The following is a 19,657-nucleotide window of genomic DNA, read 5'->3' as shown; positions in this document are numbered from 1 at the left end:
TTATTTATAGGAACGGAGGGAGTAATTGCACATTTCACACAAAGGTCGTTGTAAATTAATGTGCAACTTCGCTAGTATGAAAAGGGGAAGAAGAAAGTCCACTTTTGGTCCTTGATTTCTAGTGAAAGTTCACTTTTGGTCCTAGAACTTCTGTCTGGTTTAAAATGAACCTTGAACTCTCGGAATCATTCACTTTTAGTCCTTACCCCGATTGAGCTAGGCAAATATCTGCCATAGGTGCCCAAAAACTCAAGGTAACGGTGCAAGGGTAGAGAGACGGGATGATGTTGATAAGCAAACAAGGAGACATTTGTGGCGCAACGCTTCACGTGAATTAGAGGGGAGAGAAATCAAGCGAGAGACTGGTTCAAGAACCCAAAGGTTTCGTTGTTTTTTGCATTGTGACGTTTGGTTTAACATCTCAGCTAGTTTGGGCTTGATCTGGTTCTAAACCAATTTGGTTGGTTCCCTATTTTTTTTTCTTTCCACGCCAGTAATTTGCTCAACTCAACTGCAAAGGGATGAAAAATGAACTATTATGAGAGGTCAAGGTTCATTCTAGACTAAAAATAAATTTTGGGACCGAAAGTGAACTTTCCCAAGAGTTCAAGGATGAGAATTGGACTTTCTTCAAAGGGGAATTATCTTTAACTTTATAAAGTCTGGGTTTCTTTACAAATTAATAAATTAATTTCACAACATCTAAAGTCCATACAAAATGGTTTTATTGTCATGCACTTCAAAATGGAGTAGGCGATTAACTAGCTCTCGTAAAAATATACAATAAAGAAGGACTCGGGAAACATGATCAAGAATATATTCCAAGGAAAGTTTACTCAACACATTGTGATCCAAAAATAACACATCCAAATGATAGCATCTCACATGTCAATCTTTGCTCATCCATAAAATATACTGAAATAAAAATAAATAAACTACGTTCTAAACGGGCCAAGTACGTAGCATGACTTGAGAAACAGTTTTGGGTTATCACTTGTGCAGCTGCACCTACACTGCATATAAGGCTACTGAAAACACAAATAGCACATGAAAGAGGCCCGGTACCATCCTAACAAAGTCCAGAGACGGAAACAAAAGTGAGAGTTCTTCAAATAAAAGGTTCTCGGTCCTCCGATCGGTCCCGAGAAAGCCTAGGTGTACGTATCAGTAAGTGGCCCCCAGTTCCAGTGACACATACTGCATCCAAAAAAGACATGTCTTGCCACACTACCACTTCAGTCTCTGTAAACCCGGCCGGCCGGGCCTATAAACCCAGCCCTTGTCCCCGCTCCCCGGCCACAAACACAGCATCCATCTCTCTCTGCCTCGCCGGCGAACGTTTCTTGCCACTTCGCCTTCTTCTTTTCTCCGGCCATGGCGGTCACGAAGCTCAGGGCCGACGCGCCGCCGTTCCTCCTCTCCCGCTGCCACCATCAGTTCCCTGCACCGCCTCCTCCTCAGTGCATGGCGCCGAGCCATTACCACCCTGCCGCCTGCCCGCCGCCTTTCCCCGTCGTCCACAACTACCCGTTCCAGCCACTCACCGTCCCCGCTCACCCACCCGTCTACGGCTTTCCTGTGCTACCGCATGCCCCGGCGCCGGTGACTGTCCCTGGCAAGGCTGTACCACCGCCGCCGTCGTGGCGGAAAGCGCGAGTGGCCTTCCCTTTCATCCGCACCCGCAAGGTTGTCCACTCGCTGCGTCCGAAGGTGCCGGCAGGGACGGGGGCTTTTCTTCGCAAGGCTGAAACCTCGCCACCGCCAGCGCCTTTGAGCTCCAAGGGTGTCCCATCGCCGCCACCGCCGACAAAGCCGGCGCCTTTGAGACGCGAGGCGCTTCCGCACGGCTGCCCTCCTCACAAGCTCATGAGGTTCCTGGGCGGCGGCGTGGATGCGGAGAAGCGGCAGGCGAAGGAGGCGGCGCCCATGGCCCCAGGAGCTGCCGAACCCGTGAAGGCCGGGCAAGAGCCAGCACCTGCACCTGCCACCGCGCCTCGCCGTCGCGCACGGATGGCCACGCCCCGTTCGCTGCGCGCGAAGCAGCAGGCTTCAGAGCGGGGAAGGGGCAGGGTCGTCGGGCCCCGGCAGGCGAAGGCGCCGCTCGAGCGCGCCAGCAAGCGGTCGGCGAGGTCGCCGTCGCCGGTGTTCACGACGAGGCCGCCGTCGCCGATCCCCGCACCGGAGTGGCGCAAGCGGCAGGTCACCACCGTCATGATCCGCAACATCCCCAACAAGCTCAAGTAAGTGAACATCCAGCCATGCATGCATTTATTGCACTACATTCGCGTTCGTTCTCGTTCTTGCCGCGAGATTCTTGCTCTCTCACGGTCGTTGCGTTTTGATTCGTGTGGTTAGCTAGATCTGAATATTCGATCTTTCTCGTGCAGGCCAGACGAGATGATTCAGCTGCTGGACGAGCACTGCGCCCGCTCCAACAGGAAGAAGAAGCCCGTGCCCGCCGCCTACGATTTCCTCTACCTGCCCATGGATTTCAGGTGAGAAAATGCCGCAACCCAAGAGATTATTGCCTCCATTCGATCTTTTCCCGTACCGTAAACAGAACAACACTGTGAAAGTTGGGACGAAACTTTTGAACAAATGGATCGGAGCCAAGTTAAACTTGCTTTAACTTTGTTCTTCCCTTGTCGTCTTTCGTCTGCACAAAGCTAAAGAAGAACAATGCGACAAACTAAAACAGCATAAGAAGAACCCGTACTAAACCATGGAGGGAGTAGTACATTTGTCTGAATTTCTCCAGCCTTTTTTCTTTTCTCATCATTTGAAAAATAGATCCACGAGTCATGACAAAATCGTACGCCTAAGAGAGCACGGTGTCCTTTCCTGCAATTTCTCCTTTGTGCAAAACAGCCCTCTGAAAAGTTGCAATGACAAAGGTTAACTTTTGATGATATGGATAGGAACCAAGCTAAACCTTTCCTTTTCTTTCACTGTTGTCCTTCGTCTGGATAAAGCTAAAGAACTAGTAATAGACAAAATAAGCCAGGAAACATTTTCTTATTTGCGAACAAGGATCAGGATTCAGGAGTACTCCGTACTAAACATTTTGCTACACACAAAAATTGTTTTTAGATGTTTGCACGTTCGATATTAATTTCGGGTCGAGGGAAGAAAACCATGAAATCTGTCTTGATCAAAATATTTTGCTGCCTCATCGATGACAGCAAGTGCAGCAACATGGGGTACGCGTTTGTGAACCTGACGACGCCGGAGGCGGCGCGCCGGCTGCACTACGCGCTCCACGGCGCCCGGTGGAAGGTGCACGGCACCAAGAAGATCATCGAGATCTGCGCCGCGCGTATCCAGGTACACCTCTGTCGCGTCAAATGAGCAATGATTCCATCATTCCAAACCTAGGCAACATGCACTAGTATCAAACTCCGATAAGCATGCTCATGTCTCGTCTTGTCGCGTTTGGTTTTGCAGGGCAAGGGCGCGCTGGTGACCCACTTCAGCGGCTCCACCTTCCCGTGCCACACCGAAGAGTACCTCCCCGCCGCCTTCTCGCCGCCGCGCGACGGCGCCGCCGGGCCATGGTCGCCGCCGACGTACGTCGGCACCCGCGTCGACATTCCGGCTCCATTTCAGCCACTGCCCGTGGCGCCGGCGCCGGCGCCGGCGCCGCAGCAGCACCTGGTGTGGTTGCCCGTGACCGTGTGCGGCGCCGGCGTCGAGCTCGAGGCGCCCAGCAGCTAGACCGTGGAGTCAAACGATGCAAGGTTTTGTTGCGTTGCTCGTTCGTGGTAGCTTGGCAGGGTTAAGTCCGGAGTCTGGCCATGCCTTCCCTTTCTCATTTGGTGCTACGGCAGTGGAGGGGGAAGGCTGCCGGACTTTGGACATTAGCGTAGCTCCGTTCTACCCTTCGTAGTACTCTACTGCATCCTCTACCTCTCTCTTAGTCTACTTCGGAAGTTGCATCCTACTAGTAGAGTAGTATCTCTGTAGTCTGTAGATTATCAGTCTCCTGTAACTGTCCATGTAATGTGCTGCTTTAGCTCGTGCCATCTTTGTTGTGTACTGGCCAGCAGGCAAGGTGACGATGCTCCCTGGAAGCATCGTGTTTGTGGGGATCGATCGGAACCAGAAGCACTGCCAGTACCAGCATAGCATATGCATGCAGCTCCGTTGTACTAGTTCAATCTGTGTCTCTCTGTCTGTTTGATTCGATGATCGCCATGAAATGGGGGCATGCACAAGAGCGTCACCAGACAGGTGCCTCTCCCTTATCTCTGTCTAAACAGCGGCAGGCCATGCTCGTTGGTCGCGACGTACCATAAGCCAAGCATGGTCACTCCTCTTGCCAATTGCTTTGCAATGGTGAAAGTATTAGTGGTGCTGGAAGATTTCTTGTTGTGCTAAATGTGCTAAGTAGGGAATTACCTTTTCCTGGACTGCTTTTTCGTCCCTATTACTAATTCGTAATCTCGTGAGTTTTGAGAAGAAAAATCCCCTAAGTTCTTCACCAAGATTCAAAATCTCAATAGGCCAAAAACCTTTCGAGCATTTGCCTCTCAAAATGTGTCATCATCGCTAACTATATTCTCACCTTATATTTAAATCATACAAAATCACATAGCGCCATCAGATTTGTATCTCTTTCTCCTATTAAGTGTTTGTGAAAAAAATGAATCTTGACATAGATGCTCAAACCTGGAGAACTGAGCTAGAATCAATGCGTATCAGGGCAATGTGGCAAACAATAAGCGCGAAAAAGAAAAATCATAACACATTGAAAGCTTATGAGCATAGTGGAGTTTCGAGCATTACAGGGCAAAGTGGAGCTTACATAATGGTTATCGATACAGTAAACCTCCAATCGTTTGGCAATGCTAGTAAGAGGCAAAGCCAACTATATTTATTGAACATTTTTACCATGTGGTGAATTGAAAACAGATGAATCTTTTATATATATTGTTTGCTTGCATTGTGTGATCCTTAGAGAGTTCAATCACGCATTGACTAAAGTAGAACACCAATAAAGTTGTTGCTGGTTAGAATGATCATCACCAGTGACTTGAGGTCATTGAACAAGGGGATGGATGACGTCGTTGAGCCAGAGGCGGGAAAAGCCCACGTTGGTGATCGTGCCATCGGTCACATGATTAGTTCCCCTTCCACTTCGCTGCAAAAGCCTCTAGGAAGTGAAACGCCAGGACGACCACGATGAACCCCTTGGCGATGGCACTCTGGACCGACCTTCTAAACTCCCAGAGAGCGCCCTCGAATAAGTAGTCGTTAATCAACACTGTGTTAAGATCTCCTTGTTAGCCTAGCGACACCGACGCGGCCTGTGAGAATATTGTATCCAACATCAACCACACAGAGACCCATAGGCCCTAAAGTCAGGAAATGGGTCATAGAGTTATTCCAGTCGAGTCTCTTGAATTTTTAGAAGATTCATGATGTTGACCAGCCCGCTAAGGAAGTTCGCATTCAAATATAGCCCCGTGGGGGTATGGTTTGCTATCATTGAAAAAACCATACCGATGATCATGTTGTTTGCTAGAGATAGTTTCTCCAGGCCGGAGAAAGATCTCATAGGGTGGAGCTATGTGTATGTTAGAGGGCCACTTATGCTCTATGATGTTGAGAGACTTGCTTTGTGATTTGGGTTCCACAACAGCAATATGCAAGTGGGGAAGGCAGCACGGGTGAAGTTCATGATCTTACCTTTCTGGGTGAAAATCCAAGGTTTGGTCTTAATTGGTTGTGCCTGGCAATGACCTTTTTGAAGCCATTGTTTTGAGAGCGGGGATTATCTTTAGCGTGAAAACCTAAGATCTTTTGATCGAATGACGATGACACTTGTGCATTGTTCCCTTCTTTCAGGCGTCGCTTTTGAAGAGTCTGGAGTTCAGGTTTGTCTTGGTGGTGGATATATTGTTGCTGCTAGGCTGGAATACCGTAGCATAACTTTTTTTTCTTCTTAAGTTTCTCTTTTTGTTGTGTGCATCCATATAACCATTAGGGTATTGCGTTGTTGCAAAGGCTGAGTGTAATTGGTATCTCTCGATATTAATATATTCGCTTTATCGAAAAAATCTAGCAATTGATCTCTAAGCTGTCTGGACCAGAAGCTAACCATATTGCCGTTCTAGTAGTCGTTCCACCATAATTTGCCATGAAATGGCTATTTAAGATCTGACTTAATGAGTAATACGAGATTGTCAAACATTCAAGAAGTTCTTAATATCTTTCTATGATTCACGGAACGGATCTTGCATTTTTTTTTTTGGAGATATCAATTTATAAGGTAAGGGTCTAGGGATCCATCCTAATACTCTAGCCATTACTCAGCCTCCAAATTGCTCCTTTCTTTATCAAGTCCAGCCCATATGCAATTGCTCGCCAGGTAGAAGAGTCATTTCCTGTAAATACCGTGTCCTTGAGATGACCGTTTGGATAGTATTTTGCCTTTAACAACCGATCACAAAGACTATCAGGTTTTTAAATTAATCTCCAAACTTGTTGGACAAGAAGTGATTGATTAAATACACGAAAATCACGAAACCAAAACCCCCTTGCTTCTTCAGCCGTTGTAGTTTCTCCCATGGACGCCAAGAACAGATCTTAACTCATAATGCACATTGAAACTTGCCTCACGACATGCTACTATCAGGGGCTGGGAGCCCCAAATATTTCTCATTAAAGGTCAGTGCAGTGACGCCAAGAACAGATCTTAACTCACCATGCACATTGGTGGGACAAGAATCACCAAATAATAGTGAGCACTTGCAAGGATTTATAAGCTGGCTAGTGGGAGAAGCATAAGCATCCAATGTTTGCTTGAAAAATACTGCCTTATCATGTGTTGCTTTAAATAATATAAGTGTATCATCGGCAAAAAGTAAACGAGAAACGCCAGGTGCACGACAAACATACTTTAATTGGAGATAACAAATTAGCATCAATTGCTTTACTCAAGAAAGTATATAAACCGCCGACCATAGAGGAATAAGAACGGGAACAGAGGGTCACCTTGCCGAAGCCCATGTGATGGTGCAAACGAATCCAATAGGGTCGATTAAACTTACTGAATATCACACACACACGCACGCACATCATTATCCGGTCCAAAATTAGGATTGCGCCAATTAATAGCCAAACTGAACACTAGGGTCCACCAAATAGACATGGTTGAAAGGTAGGGTTGCGGCGGCGGCCATTGTCCTGCTGGCCGGTGATTGCCCATCTCGTCGACATCTTCACCTCCCAAAACTGGCGACACCGAAGTAGCCCGAATGGAGGCATCTATGGGAGGAGGAGAGAAGGCGACGAAGGTCGTCCCATCTTTGGCGAGCTCCACGCAGAAGGTGAACTCGAGTCGAGCCATCTGAAAGGCAGGTTAAGATCACCCCCACCTCTTGTCCATCTCAAACCATACACCTGGTTGCCTAGATTAAATCCTCCACTCCTCAACCCTATGTAGAAAAGCTTAAAATTTTGCTCCAGATCAACGTTATTTTGTTTACAGAGCTCGAAATTTTGGGAATATGTTCAGATTATTCATATTCTGTGCAAGATTTTGTATTGTGTTTAAGGCCTTGTGATACGTCTCAAACGATATCTATCATTTTTTATGCTCCATGCTTGTTTTACACCAATTCATATATGTATTATTTACACTTTGTTGCATTTTTACATGATTTGCGGCACTAATCTATTAACAAGATGCCACAGTGCCAGTTCCCTGTTTTCTGCTGTTTTTGTATTTCAGAAAAGTTGTATAAGAAATATTCTCGGAATTGGACAAAACAAAAGCCGAAATCAATATTTTACTGAAACGAAGAGGAAGTCCAGAGTGGGGTCGAAGAGGCGCCACAGGGCGGCCAAACTACCCCATGGCGCGGCCTAGGCCTGGCCCGCGCTAAGTGGGGTGTGGGCCCACCAGGCACCCCACCGACCTAAATCCTCCCCCTATTTATACATCTTTTCGGGAAAACCCTGGATATGTGAGCCTCCATCCATGAAAAGTTCTGTCGCGGACACCATCACAGAACCCATCTTGGGGGGTTCTGAAGCTCTTCCCGGCATCCTGCCGGATGGGGAAATCATCGCCGGAGGCATCTACATCGCCATGCCCGCCTCCGAAGTGATGCGTGAGTAGTTCATCCCTGGACTATGGGTCCATAGCAGAAGCTAGATGTTTGTCTTCTCCACTTTGTGCTTGATGTATAGATCTTGTGAGATACCCTACATGATCAAAATCATCTTTATGTAATCCTATATGTTGCGTTTGCTGGGATCCAATGAATATTGTATACTATGTTAAGATTGATTATATATTTATGTCATATGTTATTTGTGATCTTGCATGCTCTCCGTTTGACGTGGGCATTACCCTTCGGGTAACCGACATTGCCCTATCCTGTACAATCTAGTTGGAGGCCCATGAAGGCACTTGAAGGCAAGGCGGGCCACTTGGATGGCGCACCAGAAGATTCCTTGGTGGGCAAGACAAGGAAGGAGCCGAACAAGGAAATTTTGGATTTAGAACTGCTGTAAATCTAGTCGTACTTGGTTAGACCTCTTGAGACCTGGCCACCTATATAAAGCCCAGGAGAGGGGCTGCCGAGGGACACGATCAATCATAGCAATCTTAGCCACCAAAAGTCTAGAGCTAGGTCACCGCAGCATTTAGCCTCTCGACGAGATCTCAGCCGAACTCTTCGGCACCCCATTGTAACCCAATATCTTCATAATCAAGATCAGACAGGCAGGACGTAAGGGTTTTACCTCATCGAGGGCCCCGAACCTGGGTAAATCGCTCTCCCCGCTTGTCTGTGAACCGATGTCTCGTGTCAGCCTACAGGATTCCATCAACCCTAAGCCCCAATCGGAGGGCATTGCCGAGGAGTACCCTCGACAATTGGCGCCGTCTGTGGGAACCCTGTCGGCACAAGATCGGTCATCGGCAGAACCAGTCATGTCATCAGCAGCTTCATCGACACCATCATCGCCAAATCTGGGAAGCCCGATTCGCTTCGGCTCCTACGAATTCACCCCGCACAGCGACTCGTCTCGCTCAACCTTTTCCGATCTACAAGGAAACATGGAGATGACCTTCGGCAGCGTCCACTACAACGTCAACTCGGAAGGAGTCCTTCGGCTGCTGGAACCACTCACCTCTAGATCGACAGGTCCAAGCACGTCGTCGTCAGTCAACCTTTCGGCTGGTCTGACAGGCTCAACGAACTCGCCCGCGCCATCAACTCCTTGTTCGACGTCTTCCATGTCGGTTGGATCCGACAATCCCACATCTTCGGAGATGACTTCGTACTACTGCTTGAACTGTGACACCAGGCACGGGCTAGGATCAAGCGACACACCGTTCATCTGCAATGCCCAGTACTCATCGAGAGAGGACAATGTCGACAGCATCGTCTAAAGTGTCACCCGAAGAATGGCGCACCACCAGGTTTATGTTGCCAACAACACGAGGAACAGGGGGGACGGAGATCACACCCCCCGCTCCAGCAGACGAGCAAGTTTTGAGAACAGCGCCAGTAACAACAACAGCGATTACACCATCGCAGAGGAAGAGTGGGCAGCAGCCAGGGCAGCCGTGCTTAACAACACGCCGCTCCCTGCAGGAACCACGGTTTGAACCCTCAACGCTTACCGCTCCATATTGGAAAAAAATCAAGAGCGACTATCCAAAGAGCAAGCCACCCTCGAGAGACGCCTATCCGCGGCAGACCAATCTAGTGAACGACGTAGAGGCTCGCGAGGAAGCGCCTCTCGAAGCACTCAAGGGGTAGGCAAGCACCGATCAAGATTATCCAGGCTCTCGGAAGACGATGCCAGAGAAATAACGTCAAATCTGACCAAGTCCTTTATGACCACGGACACCGCGGGAATGCCACGACCAAAAACCATCGCGGGAGCGACTGCCAATCTCATTGCATACCTCATCAATCAGCGCCCTGAAGGTTCCATGGCTCAAGCCCATCGAGGTGCCCTAGAAAGTCTCGCAATTTTGGGAGATAATCTGGTCCCGCGGAAGGAAAAGACCACGTTGCAGGCTAGTGGCTCAAAGCATCATGCGAGAGACGCTCGAGATGAAATCACCCAGAGCAGAATCGACAAAGCAAGGCGACGACGCGCTGCTAGAGAGGAATATGACAGTGATTCTTTGGATGAGAGTCAGGAGAACGACGGCGAGCTAAGGGGAGCCGATTGTTTAAGCTAAAAAATCCGTGAGGCGATGCCACCCAGAAAATTCAAACCCACCCCTACTGACGCTGCCAAATACGATGGGCAGCAGGAGCCAAGGTCCTGGATAGACGACTATTTGCAGACTGTGATTCTGCACAAAGGGAATCAGATAGCAGCAATGCAATGCTTGCAGCTTTTCCTAAAGGATTCAGCACGAGCCTGGTTAAGAGGTCTGCCGAAGGGTTTCATCAAATCATGGGATGACCTAGTAGACGCTTTCGTTGCCAATTTCCAAGCAACATACAAAAGGCTCGTCGGGATCGAGGAATTACGGCATTGCCAGCAAAAGCAGAAGGAATCGATGCGCGCATACATCGGGAAATTCACCAAGCTCCTAAACGCTGCCGAAGATGTATCTGTCGACAGAGCAATCGACGCCTTCAGCGATGGCATCCGACGTGAAAGCTACATAGAGGAACTCGGGCGCAAAAAGCCAAAAACCATAACCAAGTTAATGAAAATCGCCAATAGCTGGGCTGATGACGAGGACAACGTACGAAAGCCGCGACAGCGCAGTGACGACGAAGACGACGACCAGCCGAAGCACGACTCGGGTGGACGAAGGGATCGCCACAAGAAGAGAAAAAACCGCAGCTATGACGGCAGTAACCTGGTAGCCGCAGGATACTCTGATCGGCAGGACGATCGGTATGACGACAGACGAGACGATCGGCAGGACGGTAATCGGAACAACTCTGGGAACCGTGGCAATTACAAACCACGACCAGAGAGGACTCCCGAACTACCCTACGCTGAGCAGATCAACGCTCCCTGTTACTTGCACTCGTACGTTGATTCTAAGGACAACAAAACGAAGTCAAGCCACTTGCTCAGAGACTGTAGGCAGTTCATTGACATGCAGAAACTCATCCAGCAGCAGCAACGGCCACCACCACCACCACCACCTCCACCGCAGCATCAGGTCCAGCAGGCTCAACCTCACCAACCCAACGAGGCGTTTCCACCATCACGTGGGCAGATGAGCATGATCCACAGGACAGGTGTTTCAAGAAGTGAAATGAAGAAGCTCACTCAAGAAATCAATCTGGCAGAAAGTATCATGGCGAACATCCCTGAATATGTCGAGTGGTCGTCTGAGAACATTATGTTCAGCAGAGCAGACCACCCGATGACCATACCAAAACCAGGACACGCTGCCTTAGTAGCCGAGGCGCAGGTCGGGGGGTTCAAATGAGCAAAATCTTCATGGATGGTGGAAGTGGACTAAACCTGATATTCGTCGACACAATCAAGAGTATGGGGATCACCATGAGAATGCTAGAAGAAACGGACACCTGTTTTCATGGGATTCTCCCCACTTCACCAGCGTACTCTCTTGGCAAAGTTTACCTGAACGTCGTCTTTGGCAAACCCAACAACTTCAGGAAGGAAAAGATCGAGTTCGAAGTCGTGAACTGGGAATCGCAGTATCACGCTATACTCGGAAGACCAGCTTATGCCAAGTTCATGGTTGTACCGCACTACGCATACCTCAAGCTGAAAATGCCTGGGAGCAACGGGACAAACATCACAGTCTATGGAAGTTTCTCACGCTCGGGCAATTGTGATCGCGACTTTCAGAGAATTGCTGCAAAGTTTGGGCTGAAGCAGGAAATTACTGATCTTCCTTCCAAGTCATCGTCACGCGATAATAAGGAAAAAGAACGCGTCAGAGGAGCGAAGAAGAAGCCAGCCGACCTTGCTCTCGAAGCTTCGGCAGCACAAACTTCTGCGGCTAAAGCTTCGGCAGCAAAAGCTTCGGCAGCTGATGGCACAGAAGACATAGGAGACAGCAAGACACTGGCAACCGCTGTCCAGACCCCTGGTGAAATCAATGACATTTCGATAACCACTAACGTGGTGAACAAGCCAGAAGATGAGAAGAACCCCTTCCTTGCTTAACCGGTTTATTAGTGTTTAGTTTTCCCTTTCTTTTCAAGCAGGGCTCTTCCTTTTTTCGCCCTTTAGTTCCGTGTTTCTATTATTAATGAGAACTTAAGTTTTGATTCCTTGAAAAGCATTGCAGTAATTCGGAGCACTTAAACCGCATCATCGTAAACCTTGCTTACGCCTCCTGGCGAACGACGGTGCAACATAGTACGCGGCAAAAGATCGTGCTCCGAAAAAGCCTCTACGAGTGCTATAGGATGCAAAATTAACAAGGACACTAACTCTTACCTCTGCTATAGATGCCTCTACGAGCGCCGTAAATAGCAAGAGTTTGGAAATACATACAACACAACCCACGTTCGATATTTTACTTATGGAAATATCAAAGAACAACGGGCTCATCGGCAGAGTTATTGCACCCGATATATTCGGGAGCTGCTCTCAGAACATACATCGGTTTAAAGCAAAGTTGCACATACAACGGGTTTAGCAAGACCTGCAACACAAGCTGATCACTCAAATAATTTGCTGACCAACGAATACACATACGTCTACACGGGCAATTAAAATTTTCTCCTTCAAAATTTGCCAACGGCATTGACACGGTAAAAGTACATATACATGTATATACCGAACAAGAAGTTTCAACTACGCAATCCAAACGCTTGGACAAAGTAGCCAAAATAACTATTTACAAGTAAAAACCTAACCCTGAATTACTCTTGTGGAGTCTCTCTTTCTTCAGGTACCTTCGAATCCTTCTCAAGCTTGTCGATAATTATATTGGCAGGCAACAATACCTTCGGGTACAGCGTCTCCAAATCACCAACCGCGTTGGCGATAGCTAGCAGATTTGCAGAAGGATGACGTGCGAGGACGAGGGCAAGTGTAAATCTGGCACCTGCAAAAACCTGAGCTCGCACCAAGTCTCGAATTTTCTTGGTATTCCCAAATTCAGAAATCAGAGTCAACAACGTGGGAGGGATCGCGTTCAAAGGAAACATCGTCCTCCAAATTACCCTTAGGGCTTTGTAGCACTTGTCGAAGAAATGGTGGACCTGGTGCACCCGATCCTGGAATTGTGCGACAGCCGAAGCTTTCGAGTGCTCCCTCCAGAAAATCTCCTCGGCTGATGACAGTTGGGTCAGTGCGTTAACGGGCTCGTGGATCCGCTTGTTCTCTTCAGCACGGTTCAAAGCTATGACTAGCAAAGGAATCAACGGAAGATCAGGCGATGCGTTTTTGATAAAGACTAATGAGCACAAGGACCAGGGAACTTACAATTTAAACTTTCAGTGGCCTTATGCAGTTCAGTAAGAGCATAGCGCTCTACGTCGGCTGCAATCTCGCCCTTCTTCTTGATAATGGCAGCCAAGGCATAGGTGCTGCGCAGATCCTTTTCCAACTACGTGATCCGATCCTTCATACGCTGGATTCGGTCATCTTCAGAAAGAGCACCCGAAGAATCTTCAAAAAATGCAGGCACTGGGAAAACCTGCAAGGAACAGCGTCAAAGGCATGACGGATCGCTTCGCATCAACATCAGAAGGTACTCCCATCGGGAGAGTGCAAGTGCAAATATCATAACAAGGGTGTACTAGCAACACTGCTAGCACAGAGTTTATTACAAACATAAGTTTTGCGATGGAACATTGTTTCACAACAACTCAAAGAGAAGTTTGTTACAAAAATCAAGGGCCTGGGTCTGAGTCGATAAACTAGGGCCAGCCGATGTTTTCCTTGATGAAACCAGCTCAAGGAGCTGGCGTGCACACTTAAGGGCTGACGTTTTGAAGATGCTTAAATCAATGAACCGCCCATCTTGCTCTTTCGGTAGCTCCTTAGACATATCTTCGATATCGGCCTTGAAGCCATGACCCATCATAAGTTGGAAGGCTAAGAGGGCACCATAGGTACGCGAAGTGCGTTTGAATACCTCAATAACCTCCTTGGTATCGACTGCGAATGCATCGATCAGCTGCCCCAGAGTCTTGTCTTGACTGATCTTGGGGAAGATCATCGAGTGCATCCGCACCATGGCACCTTTGCCCTTTTCAAGAAGCTCCCGTGTAAGCTGGTGGGAGGCGAGAGTCATCGACACACCGTTTTCCGGAGAGTTGTTTGGAATCTTGTCCAAGGCATTGGCAGGGATGTCGGCGGCCTCTGCAAGAGAATGAAATAGAAAAGATTACTGACAAAGAATCAAATTCATAAGCGCAATAATCGACGGAGAAGCATAAAAGAAATTACCAAGCAAAGCCAAGGAAGACTGGCGAAGAAGTTCATCTTTTTCAGTCGCCCGAGCTTCGACGACCAACCTAGACGCTTCTTCTTCTTTCAGCTTCTCCTTCAGCTTGCCCAGTTCCTCCTTCAGGGAGTCGACCTCTTGGCGAGCTGCGGCGGCTATCTTGACTGCACCGTCCAACTTTGAGGAAGAAGATTTAACTTCCTTCTACAGCCGAACCTTGTCCGCCTCCAGGGAAGTAAATTGGGAAGCGAAGGCCTCCAAAGAAGATATAACGCCCCGCAGGTCCTTAAGGAAAGGGGAAAAATAGATGTTTGACAAAGAATCATTAAACAAGGCACATTCAGGGAAATTCGCGTTGTAATCGAAAAAGACTTACATGTTTTCCTGAAGGAGGGGTCGTGGCGGCAGTAGTTGAAGGGACATCTTTCCCCCTAGAGAGGGAGGAAGCAGTCAATACCTGGGCCGCGGGGGCTGCCATAGGAGCCGAAGCTTCGGAAGCCGCGACGTCCAGCTGAGCAGCGCCAGATTTGGCTTTCTTAGACAGAGGTTCAATGAAACCTTCGTCACTGCGAAAGGAAATGGCTGACAAGAATTACGAAAGAAATGCGAGTAATAAAAGTCAAAATATGAATTCAGGGAAGAAGGCGCTTACATATCGAAGAGATCGTCTTCATCGGCAAAGCCGCCGGTTGATCTCTTCACGGGTGAAGCTCTGGTCTCCTCCACAGCTGCATTAACAAAGGCATCACGATCAGCGTCATCATCACGCACTGATCCCGCTGTGTCGCAAGCATCATTGGCTGAGGAAGGAAGATCGGTGTGGACAGCTTCATAATCTATCGGATCATCGTGTTCGCTCTCTAGGCCTGTATACTCGGCAGTATGAAAATCAACATGGGCTGAGGAGCCTCTTCCCTCAGAAGTATCGTTTGGCGAATCATGCAGGTTTCCAGAAACTATGGGGATCTGTCGAAGAAAAGAACAAATAAGAACAATAGTAGTTATGTCGACTAAGTGGAACCGAGTAATAAGAGTATGAGAAGGAAAATTACCTCTGACGGTGGATGATCAGCATCAAGAGGATAATAAGAAGATATCAATGGGATCGAGTCTTCCTAACTAAAGAGAGTAAGGCGACGAACTTCGTCAAGCAGCTCCTTTTCCGGTAGTTCAGCAATGTTTATCCTGGTTTCATCCTTTGAACCCGAATACAACCACATCGGACAAACCCTGGCCATGACTGGTTGGACTCGACGTTTCAAGAACACCGCTGCCACCTCTATGCCGACCATAGTTTGACCATCGGCTTCTTTGATCCGAAGGAATTTTGCAAATAATTCGTCGGCTGCTGTTGTCGAGGGTACTCCTCGTCAATGCCCTCCGATAGGGGCTTAGGGTTGATGGAATCCTGCAAGCTGACGCGAGACATCGGTTCACAGACAAGCGGGGTGAGCAATTTACCCAGGTTCGGGGCCCTCGATGAGGTAAAACCCTTACGTCCTGCCTGTCTGTTCTTGATTATGATGATAATGGGTTACAATGGGGTGCCGAATAGTTCGGTTGAGATCTCGTCGAGATGGCTAATCGCTAAGGTGACCTAGCTCTAAGCTTTTGTTGGCTAAGATTGCTAAGATTGATCGTATCCCTCGGCAGCCCCTCTCCTGGCCTTTATATAGGAGGCCAGGTCTCAAGAGGTCTAACCGAATACGACTAGGTTTACAGTAGTTTTAGATCCGATCTTTCCTTGTTCGACTGCTTCCTTGTCTTGCCCGTCAAGGAACCTTCTGGTGCACCGTCCTAGTGGTCCGCCTTGCTTCCAAGTGTCTTCATGGGCCTCCAACTAGATGGTACAGGATAGGACAACATCGGTTACCCGAAGGGTAGTGCCCACGTCAGTAGCCCCCGAGTGTCTAGCCGAAGATAGTTCGGGTAGAGACTAAAACACGTCTCCTCCTGATGTTCTTCTCCTTCATTGTCCTTGTTCATTTTGAATCTACTTCACCTTCTTCTATCGGGTGCGCGTCAGCGCTCCCGATGGGAGTAGCCCCCGAGTCTAGGTACGGATGCTTGCAATCCATGCGTAGACTCAAGTTGTACCACTCGAATATTTTGTTTTGCCAAAGTTTTTTTTTTCCTGCAAATCTTCATAGGTCATCCGATATATTTTCTTTATGCAAAGGATAATGAGTAACGTGCCCAACTTTTGTAGGTTAACTGCCGATGGCAAAACAACATTACCCTACACAGAATCAAGTCCCCGGGCATGATCCTGGAGTGCAAAAAACTTCTATCGGGTGCGCGTCACGCGCTCCCGATGGGAGTAGCCCCCGAGTCTGGGTGCGAGTGCTCGCAACCGAGTGCAGACTCGAGCTATTCAAACAATTTTTTTTCAATCCCTTCTCCCTTCGACTGCTCATTCTGTCGGGTGCGCATCACGCACTCCCGATGGGAGTAGCCCCCGAGTCTGGGCGCGGGTGTTTGCAACCGGGTGCAGACTTAAGTCGAGCAATTATCTCTTCCTCCAAAACGTTTTTCTTTCGAGTCTTCATTTTATCGGGTGCGCGTCAGCGCTCCCGATGGGAGTAGCCCCCGAGTCTAGGTACGGATGCTTGCAATCCGTGCGTAGACTCAAGTTCTTCATCCGATAACTTTTCATTTTTCCTTCGAATGCTTCTAGCTTTTTTCATGTCGTCACTGATGACGCTATACTGAGATCTTGATTCTGACTGACAGGACGTATCCAGCTGGGCCTATTCTTTCTTTGTCTGGCCCTTTTCACACAGTCACCAAGGCGTCTCCTCGATTCCTGCAATCTTTAATTGAAAAGATCCATTAAAGGAACCGGTAGCAACGACACGTGCCTACACAGCTCTTAACTTCTCCTCAAAATCTCCAAAGGGCGAGAAATCCCTAATCTTCTCCACGTTTTTCGTAGCATCTTCTCATTCTTCCCCTTCTTCCTTCCTTTGCCATTGCTGCGCCGCCACCACTGCTTTTCCAATCTTCATCAGATCTCACAATGGTGAAGAAGAAGAATCCTGCCGCCGCCGCCAGTTCCACCAGCGGAGGCGCCGCCGCCAAGTCCTCCTCTTCTCTTCCGAAGGGGAGCGCTTCGAACGCTCCTCCCCCAGCTCTAGCGCCGCCAGCGCCGTCGAGCTCAATGGTCAAGCCCGGAGATTGGGTAGCATCAACCGTCACCAAGCGTGACGAGAAGAGATCCCGAAGCCTGGGATTAATATCTTCTGACGAGGAAAACGTGATCTTTACAGGTGCAATTTCTCGGCCTGATCCCCCTGCTGGCTTTACCGTGATGTTCTTATCTTTCCTATATCGAGGCCTTTCGCTTCCCACTCATGAGTTCCTCCTCCATCTCTTGCGAACGTATGAAATTCAACTATGGCAACTTACCCCCAACTCAATCCTCCACGTTGTTGTGTTCATCACCCTTTGCGAGGCGTTTCTGGGTATTGAACCTCATTTCGGGCTGTGGAAAAAGATCTTCTATGTGAGGAGATACAGCAGTAGTAATGGATACTTTGTCACCGGAGGAGTGGGGTTCGTAGCCCGTTCGGAGGTCAATTACTTCAATTTCCCAATGAGAGAATCCGTGCAAGGGTGGAGGCTGAAATGGTTTTACATCAAGGACTCCCTGTCACCCGAATCTCAGCTTCCTTTCTTTGCCGATGTCTCCGAAGCCAAGCCCAAGAATTCCTGGAAGAATATCCTCTCACCCGACGAAAGAGTGACAGCCGAAGAACTATTTGCCAAATTCCTTCGAATCAAAGAGGCCGACGGCCAAACTATGGTCGGCACAGAGGTGGCAGCGGTATTCTTGAAACGCCGAGTCCAACCAGTCATGGCCAGAGTTCACCCGATGTGGTTGTACTCAGGTCCAAAGGACGAAACCAGGATTAATGCTGCCGATCTGTCGGAAAAGGAGTTGCTTGACGAAGTCCGTCGCCTTACTTCCTTTAGCCAGGAAGATTCGATTCCGTTGATTTCTTCTTATGCTCCCCTTGACGCTGACCATCCACCATCAAAGGTATTTTTCTTTCTTCACGTTCCCATTATGCTGCTTTTACTTAGCTGACATAATTAACATTGTTCTTACTTGTTATTTTCTTTGACAGATCCCCATAGTTTCTGGAAATATGCATGATTCGCCGGATGATACTTCTGAGGGGAGAGGCTCCTCAATCCCCGTAGATTTTCACACTGTCGAGCACACAGGCCCAGAGGACGAATATAACGGTCCGATAGATTTTGAAGTTGCTCACACCGACCTTCCTTCCTCAGCCGATGATGCTGGCGACGCAGATGGATCAGTGCGTAATGACGACGCTGATCGTGATGCCTTTGTTAATGCAGCTGCGGAGGAGGCCAGGGCTTCACCTGCGAAGAGATCAACCGGCGGCTTTGCCGATGAAGATGATCTCTTCGACATGTAAGCAGTTTCTTTTCTGAAGTTACATTTTGCCCTTTTATTTTTCATACTCCTTTTATAACCATTGTCAATCATTCATCTTTGCAGCGACGAAGGCTTCATCGAGCCTCCGTCTAAAAAAGCCAAATCTGACGCTGCCCCGCCGGTCGTAGTGGCTTCCGAAGCTTCGGCTCCTAAGGCAGCCCCTGTGGCTCAAGCATCGACAGCTTCTTCCCTTTCCAAGGGGAAAGATGTTCCTCCAACTGCTGCCACCGCGACTCCTCCTTCTGTAAGTCCTTTTCTGATTGTGATGCAAATTTCTTGGAGCGTGCTTTGCTTAAATATTTCTGGTAAATCATCCTTCTTTCTTAAGGACCTGCGAGGTGTTATTTCCTCTTTGGAGGCCTTCGCCTCCCAATTCACTTCTCTGGAAGCTGACAAGGCTCGGCTACAAAAGGAAGTCAAATCTTTCTCCTCGAAATTGGATGGCGCAGTCAAGATAGCTGCTGAGGCTCGTCAAGAGGTCGACTCTTTGAAGGAGGAACTGGGCAAGCTGAAGGAGAAACTGAAGGAGGAGGAAGCATCCAGGTTGGCTGCTGAAGCTCGGGCAGCCGAAAAGGATGAACTCCTTCGTCAGTCTTCCTTGACTTTACTTGGTAATCTTTTTTGTACACCTCTGTCGATTGATGCGCTTATGGATTCGATCCTTTTGCCAATGTATATTTTTTTTTCTTTCCTCTGCAGAAGCGGCGATCATCCCTGCTGATGCCCTGGACAGAGTTCCAAACAATTCTCCGGCAAATGCTATGTCGATGATTCTTGCCTCTCACCAGCTTACACGGGAGCTTCTTGTAAAGGGA

General features: G+C 48.4%; 1 protein-coding gene across 1 annotated transcript; it reads left to right on the top strand.

Moving 5' to 3' along the window:
• The first annotated feature begins 1,314 nt into the window (after positions 1-1,314).
• Positions 1,315-4,173, top strand: LOC127309698 (protein MEI2-like 7). The gene is made up of 4 exons (XM_051340449.1): positions 1,315-2,240; positions 2,388-2,495; positions 3,183-3,324; positions 3,445-4,173. The coding sequence occupies exons 1-4, from the start codon at positions 1,375-1,377 to the stop codon at positions 3,712-3,714; spliced, it is 1,386 nt and encodes a 461-aa protein (XP_051196409.1). The 5' UTR covers positions 1,315-1,374; the 3' UTR covers positions 3,715-4,173.
• The last annotated feature ends 15,484 nt before the right edge of the window (positions 4,174-19,657 follow it).

Source organism: Lolium perenne, chromosome 6, assembly GCF_019359855.2.
Source record: "Lolium perenne isolate Kyuss_39 chromosome 6, Kyuss_2.0, whole genome shotgun sequence".
Classification (NCBI taxonomy): Eukaryota; Viridiplantae; Streptophyta; class Magnoliopsida; order Poales; family Poaceae; genus Lolium; species Lolium perenne.
The sequence above is the reverse complement of the archived record's forward strand: the minus strand, read 5'-3'. Positions and strand labels throughout refer to the sequence as shown.

What these genes read in the sequence shown, in the direction of transcription:
- LOC127309698 (XM_051340449.1), top strand. Translation starts at nt 1,375, where the DNA reads ATGGCGGTCACGAAGCTCAGGGCCGACGCGCCGCCGTTCCTCCTCTCC. An exon ending in AACATCCCCAACAAGCTCAA is followed by an intron (nt 2,241 to 2,387) that starts GTAAGTGAACAT and finishes TTTCTCGTGCAG; the next exon opens with GCCAGACGAGATGATTCAGC. An exon ending in TACCTGCCCATGGATTTCAG is followed by an intron (nt 2,496 to 3,182) that starts GTGAGAAAATGC and finishes CATCGATGACAG; the next exon opens with CAAGTGCAGCAACATGGGGT.